This window comes from Cryptomeria japonica, chromosome 1 (assembly GCF_030272615.1).
Source record: "Cryptomeria japonica chromosome 1, Sugi_1.0, whole genome shotgun sequence".
Classification (NCBI taxonomy): domain Eukaryota; kingdom Viridiplantae; phylum Streptophyta; class Pinopsida; order Cupressales; family Cupressaceae; genus Cryptomeria; species Cryptomeria japonica.
Window position 1 is genome coordinate 559,211,219 of NC_081405.1, and position 7,478 is coordinate 559,218,696.

Genomic DNA, 7,478 nt, shown 5'->3' on the forward strand with positions numbered 1-7,478 from the left:
AATTTAGTTAGCTAATAAATTCATATATTTTGTATCATTTTCGATATAATTAAGGATTTGATAATAGAAAAATGATCTACATAAATAATAGATTTTTAATAAATTTAGGAATGCATATTAGAAAATTTCTCTTTCCAAGATCAACCTAATCTCTTTTCCTTTCTATAATTATCCTCTTTAAACTTATGTTCAATATTGTTACAAAAAGAGCTTCAAAGATATGATCAACTAGATTCTTTCCCACACCTTCTCCCCTACACCTCATCAACACGTGATGAATGACTTTGGGCATGAAAGATTAGTTGTTGGTTTGAAGAGGAAGCCTTACTAATAAGTAAAAGAAAATAAAGGATTCAACTCTACATTTTGTTGCAAGGTGTGTGCCCTTGGTCTTCTTGTATTGTGGAGCGTAACGCTCAAATTTTTCACATGACTTAACCACCTCCTATGGATTCTATAAGTCTAGTGGTTGTATCGAGCATTAACAGGTCAATCTTTTGGTGCAACAACAATCATACTTCAAAAAAGTGGTATTAGAGCCTGGATCACAAGTTCAAACCCCCTCGCTTGCATTGGGGGGATTATTGCAAGGTGTGTGCCCTTGTCCTCCATGTATTGTGCAACACAATGCTCAAGTTTGTGACATGGCTTAACTGCCTCTCGTGGATTCTATAAGTCTAGTGGTTATATCGAGCATTAACAAGTCGACCTTTCAGTGCAATGACAACCATACTTCTAACACATTTTAAATATTGAACTCAATCATACATGTGTGTAAACTCCAACCACGTAATTCTATACCATATCTACTTGTCTATAGCAAATGGCAATTATCATATGGAGCTCTCTAATCTCAAAATTTCTAGATGGATTCAAATGGAATATGGTTTTCATTTTCATACGTGATTCTAACCTAGCTACCTCCAATAGGTCTCAACCATGAATAGGTGTCATTCTTTTTATACTTTTATAAAAATTTGTACCTAGCTTGGTGGAACATACATGGGTAAACAACTTTTGAATCCAAAAGTTTCATCAATCTGAAATAGTCTACAATTAAATTATTGATGACTACACAATCGGTTTTCAAATAAACATTGAACAACCAGGTCTATTGTCAAACTTAACGAATTCTCTTGAACAATTAAATCTCAAATAATTACCATATCATTTTTATATGTTTCTATAATTTATAATCTATTCTTTTAAATACATTAATTCAAATATGATAGAACCTTAATGAAAAAGTTATAGAATGTTTATTGAACCTATGAGTCCTATTGATATTTATTTCAATTATGATAGAACCTATATGAAAAAGTAATAGAATGTTGATTAAACCTATGGGTTCAATTGCTAGTTGAGTATCTCGTGAATGTAGAGAATTCATGTTTTCAACAAGGTTTGACTGTATTTGATGAAACCATGTTCAAGCCATGTTTGCTGCGATTGAGAAACTCGTGGATTTCAAGGATGCGAAATGGTATACGTATCCTGTATTGCAATCTAAACCCATGACAAAGATTCGTCAGGCGTGACGGAAGGGATTTTGATGTTGGGGGAGGGAAACAATTTCTTTTGCGTGGCGAATACGTTGCTTCATATGTTTCAATCATTTTATGTAGAAATCCGGCCATAAATGTACACCAGGACGAACTCGGTTCAGTGGACAATTTTGGTAAGCAAAGATGAATGGATTCGAGAAGCCTCACGTTGTGGCAGTACCATTTCCAGCACTAGGTCACTTCATCCCTTTTCTCGACCTCGCAAAGCTCCTCGCTTCCAACGGCCTCGCCGTCAGTTATGTCACAACACCTGCTAATGTCTCGCGCCTGCAGGGTTACCTTGTTCAAGCTCTGAATGACGGTCTTGATATTCGCCTGGTAGCCCTTCCCACGCCCCTCGTGGAAGGTTTACAAGGATGCTAGAGTAATGACCTCCTTCCGCCCGAATCGAGGAGTCTTATATTCGATCTGGCGAAAAAGCTTCAAAACCCTTTCGACATTTGGATGGAGCAGCAATTCCACCAACAAACAGCAGCACCTCCTGTGTGTATTGTCTACGATACGTTTATGGGATGGGGTGTAGACACGGCCCAAAAATATAACATTCCCAGTATTCTATTCAATACCTGCGGAGCCTTTGCAATAAGTCTGCTGCATTCCATTTCGTGTTCAATACTTCAGAACACCTTGGAGAAAGACGGGGAGGACAGTCTTGTGCTGAGCTTCAATATGTCGCGTCCTGTCAGATTGTTTAAACATGAGGTATCCCCTGCATACTTTAATCCAGACCTTTGCAGCTCCATTCAGCGTTTTGTTCGTCACCAAGAGATTGGCAATTGCTCGGGAATACTGATTAATACTTTCAATGAGCTCGAGCCCTTATATGTCCAGCACTTGAAGACTTTGACTGGTAAACCAGTTTGGGCAATAGGCCCTGTTCATCCACAAAATTTATCTAGCGGAGCAGGAAATGTTAACACGAGGGGGAAAATGGCGGATATCGATGAGCAAGAGCTGGTTTGCTGGCTGGCTTCGCATAGCCCTCGCTCCGTAGTGTATGTTTCATTTGGAAGCTTTACGGCCTTATCAGAAGAGCAAACGCATGCCTTGGCCAGAGGTCTAGAAGCCAGCGAACAGTCATTTGTTTGGACTATTAAAGAACCCCTAAAGATCGAATCGGCATCTTCAGAGTCAGAGACTGATCGTATTAGCACATATTTGCCAGAGGGTTTTCTGGAGCGAACAAAAGGGAGAGGGTTAATCATACGCGGTTGGGCGCCTCAACTTGTGATTCTTTCTCATCTCTCAGTGGGTGCCTTCATAAGCCACTGCGGATGGAACTCTGCGATAGAAAGCATTTCTCTTGGTGTTCCAATACTCGCATGGCCCATGTTTGGAGATCAGCACTTCAATTCTAAGCTTTTTGCAGAATTAGGCGTGGGAATTCAGTTCTGCCAGAACAGAGATGAGATTCCGAAAGAGGAAAGTATAAAGAAGGCTGTCACAATGGCTCTGACTGGAGACAAACGAGAAGAGATGAGAGAGAACGCAGAAAAATTGAAGTCGATGGCTACAAACGCTGTCAAACTGGAAGGATCTTCTGCCACGGATTTGAGAGCTTTTGTAAGTGAGATGCATAAGTTGAATACCAGACCAAGCAAAGAAAAGGAGGAGACGGAATCGAATTTCTTGAGTTGAATTATTGAATAAGGCTTTATCCCTTTTAAATCATGCTTCTCTACCGCAGGCTGGTTTCAATTCTTCGTTCTGTTGTCTAATTTGTTTAGCCTAATTTTATCAAGCACTATTTTTGAGTTTATTAGCTTTCAAAACAATGTTAATGAGTCCCTGCCTTGCAGAGACTCTACTTTTAGCTATGTGCTAACTTTCCCCTTGTAAACTGTAGAAAGCAAAATATCAAATGGGAATCCCATGGTTTATGAAATCTATGGTTTTCTGAAGATACATAATTGTGGAATACAGGAGAATTTTCCTATGTATATCACGCAAATAGAAACTAGAGGAATTTAAAATCACTTGTGTGGCATGAAATGGCTGCACACAGGTTTGGAATTTTCATTTATACTCATAGACGTCATCTGTCAAACAACAACATGGCGATTACATTCCCCAGCATGAAATGAAAGACGATTTTCGAGAAAAACTTTTTCTATTGACCTATGGACAGGTTCTGTTTGTCTCTGTAGTATATTCACAACATGATTTTACAGTCATGAGTCATCTAAATTTGTAGGGTTTCAAAATATGACGATTTCTGTTTTAGATGTGAGTGCAGAGCTTTCTGGCGCAACTTGGATCATTTTTCCTAACATTTTTCCTTATTTGTTGTTCTAGTGTTTAATTTTTAGTTCCTGAATTTTTCTCCTTCATGCAGAGTCTTGTTTCTTTTAAATTATGTATATCCTTAGGGTTTGAGCTTGTGCCCAGGATCGATGCATTTTCTACCTCTGCTTTTAACTTATCTGTTTTTTGGATTTGATGGATGCATCTCTGGCATCTGCATTTTATTTTCTGGTATTCGAATTATTACGTGTATTGGGGTTATTGCCCCCTTTACAAGGCACTGTATGTTTATTATTAAAATTCAGGACAATGGGGTTCACTATGAAATACCTCTTAAGTGCTCTCTGTGCATTTAAAAAAGGTGTGATCTGAAACGTGCAAGTATTTGGCTTAGAATTTTTTTACTAGAGTTAATTTACTATCTGGCATTAATTGATTTCTTACAAACTAGAGCATCCCTCCATAATGGACAAATCTGTCTAGGGTTTTTGGTTGGAAATAGAATAATTAATTGCAGGCAAGATACCGAAAATAAAATCATGATATTAAACTTACAGGAGAATGAGATAGATATCAATGCGCACAGACTTTGAGGTTTATAGCTTAAAAAATGTTTTCAAAAATGCTAAAAGTTTATAGGTCTCCATGCAAGTTAACAGCATTCTGGCACCATGAGTTCGAGTGAATAGAAAACAGATTTCTTTTCGTGTTGGATTGGGTCAGGGATGCATGGTAATCTTTTAGCAAAAGCTTCATTAGTACAAATCTTCAATTGCTTAAAGAAATTTTGTCGTATGAAGAGATGCCAGAGCACATACCAAGACTTATCAAACATAATGATTGACTGTAGTAAGCAAAAAGGTTCAATTTTTCAACCTTAGGGGGCCTCTGAAACCAACCCAAACTTATTTTCAACATATATGCATTACTGCAAATGCCAAAATGATTCCCTCTGCCTGCTATAGCATCTAAAAGTAGGAGACTGATGAACCCATTAAGGGGACTAATCCAATTTTATGCACTTAAATGCTATGCTTACAACAAAAAACGTACAAATTCATGACAAATGCCTACTAGAAAATGTTTTCAGTTTTTGCTTCATATCCAGGGTGAGCATCGCTAAATTGGCGGTCTGAAATGTAGGTATAGCCACAAAGAATGGTGACTTGCAGGAGATCTGGGCTTCCACATCCTTGAAGCTCACTAATATATGAAATCATATTCAGATGACAAGAAATACAAATATTTCTTCCAAATCTTATGCTTTGATATAGATTCTAATTAAATCTTATTCTGTTGAAAAGTACATTGATGTTTCCCCTGAAGAAGAAGAGTGAGTGATCTTGCTGGTGGGGACAATTGTTGAGTTTACTAAGATCTATAAAGAATACTTTATGTTTGTAGTTCTAGATGTTATTTTATATATTATGATTGTCATATAGATCTGTCATGTCTATTAAGTATCTGCATGGGGTAATAATCATAAAATAGCTGCCATCTGCATGGAGCATGTTGTTATATAAGAAGAAAATCTGGTTTGTTTTGCCGTATGAAGAGATGCCAAAAGCACATACCAGGACTTATCAAACATAAAGATTGACTACAGTAAGCAAAAAGGTTCAATTTTTCAACCTTAGGCAACCTCTGAAACCAACACCAACCAACCCAAACTTGCATTCAACAATCTGCATTACTGCAAATGCCAAATATGATTCTCTCCACCTGCAATATTATCTAAAAGGAGACTGATGAATTCTATTAAGGGGACTAATCCAATTTTATGCACTGAAATTCTAGGCTTACAACAAAAAGTGTACAAATTCATGATAAATGCCTACTCAAAAATGCATTGATCTTTTGTTTCATATCCAGGGTGAGCATTGCTAAATTCGCAGTCTGAAATCTAGGTATAGCCACAAAGAATGGTGCCTTGCAGGATATCTGGGCTTCCACATCCTTGAAGCTCACTAATATATGAAATCATATTGAGATGACAAGAAATACAAATTAATTTTATTAGATTTCCATAATTCATAATTGTATCATTTAGCTGTTTCTGGATTCGATTTTGTGAATTTTTTTGCATCATTTTAGAATTTTTTTGTGATCTGAAACGTTGATGCCAAAAAATTCACAAAATCGAATCCAGAAGTAGCTAAATGATACAAAAATACAAACTTTTCTTCCAAATCTTAGGCTCTGATATAGAATCCAATTAAACCTTTTCCTGTTGAAAACTACATTGATGTTTCCCTTGAAGGATAAGGGTGAGTGATCTTGCTGGCAGGGACGGTTGTTGAGTTTGCCAAGATGTGCACTTTATGTTTTTACTTCTAGATGGTATTTTGTATATTATGTTTGTCATATAGATCTGTCATGTCTATTAATTATTTGCACTGGGGTAATAATCATAAAATAGCTGCCATGTGAATGGAGCATGTTGTTATATAAGAAGAAAATCTGGATTGTTTTACTCGTGTGATTGTTAAGGTCTTACAGGTCTAATGGCAGCATTTATAGCATCAGTTCTTTTTCAAAATCGATATACGATGAGAGATTTAATCAATCAAACGGATCATCAATTTTACTCAAAATATTTTGCTCTCTGTTTTATATACTTTGTGGAATAACATTCTTAAAATAGACCACAACGGGGTCCTGTGTTTTGACTCTTATATGTCAACTTGTGATGTTCTTCTTGGTTGTTGCTTGCTGCTTTCTGCAACCACCTCAAACGCAGGTAATGCACAAAACATGAACAAAACATTGTGTTGGTATGTGTATAAAGATGAGGAGCCAAAAAGTGGCCAAAGTTTAATAATTCAAAATTAACTTATTTTATAGTTCCTAAATGTTGTTAATCATGTAAACATGTTATAATGTGTAGACATTCTAGCTTGGAAACAAGTTTGAATTCACTCATCCTAAAAGGTTGCATGCAAGCAGGGTGCTAAAAACGTGTTTTAAAAAATGATCTTAAAAAACAAGTGTGTACTCTTCATCAAATTTGTGTATTTTAAGACAAAATTTTAAAAACACCGTTACAAATTCAAGTTTTGTTTAAACTTTCTAACCATCTATTCTTTTCTAACATGAATATATTAAGGCCTTGATCTTTAATTACTTTTAATATTATGTTTATTTTTTCAAGAACATATGCATTGCTTTTTCTATGGAATGTTTTATTTATTCATCCAAATTGAACAAAAACAACATTCACATTCTAAAATTCTTTCTATACCCATTGGTTTTTTCTTTCAATTTTCTTTTCAAATTTAAGTGCTTTAATAAATTTTTTGAAGTTTAAAAAAAAAAAAATCACTTCCAAAACTAACAAATTGAATACAAGAAAGAAAGGTACATATGTGAGTTCCATGACTCTCAATCTTTAACTAAGAAATATATATATACTACTTTACTCTCAATATCAACATCTCAATATCAACATCTAATTGAGAATTTGTGTTTTTTACTTCAATTCAAGAAATTAATTGTAATATAATATGATTATAGTTTATTATCATTGATTAATGGATTAGATGCTAACTCCATAGAAGTTTTGCAGCTCTATTCTAGTAAAAAAATTGACTTGTATTTCCCTACATAACTATCAATGTGATTATATAAATCATAGATATGGTGTGCATACTTATATTTAAGCCTTATAAG

At 35.5% G+C, this 7,478-nt stretch overlaps 1 protein-coding gene across 1 annotated transcript; it reads left to right on the forward strand.

Moving 5' to 3' along the window:
* The first annotated feature begins 1,369 nt into the window (after positions 1–1,369).
* Positions 1,370–3,466, forward strand: LOC131071790 (scopoletin glucosyltransferase). The gene has a single exon (XM_058007748.2). The coding sequence runs from the start codon at positions 2,010–2,012 to the stop codon at positions 3,201–3,203; it is 1,194 nt and encodes a 397-aa protein (XP_057863731.2). The 5' UTR covers positions 1,370–2,009; the 3' UTR covers positions 3,204–3,466.
* The last annotated feature ends 4,012 nt before the right edge of the window (positions 3,467–7,478 follow it).

Bases quoted from the DNA above. Each gene is read 5' to 3' on its own strand.
- LOC131071790 (XM_058007748.2), top strand. From the start codon at position 2,010: ATGGAGCAGCAATTCCACCAACAAACAGCAGCACCTCCTGTGTGTATT.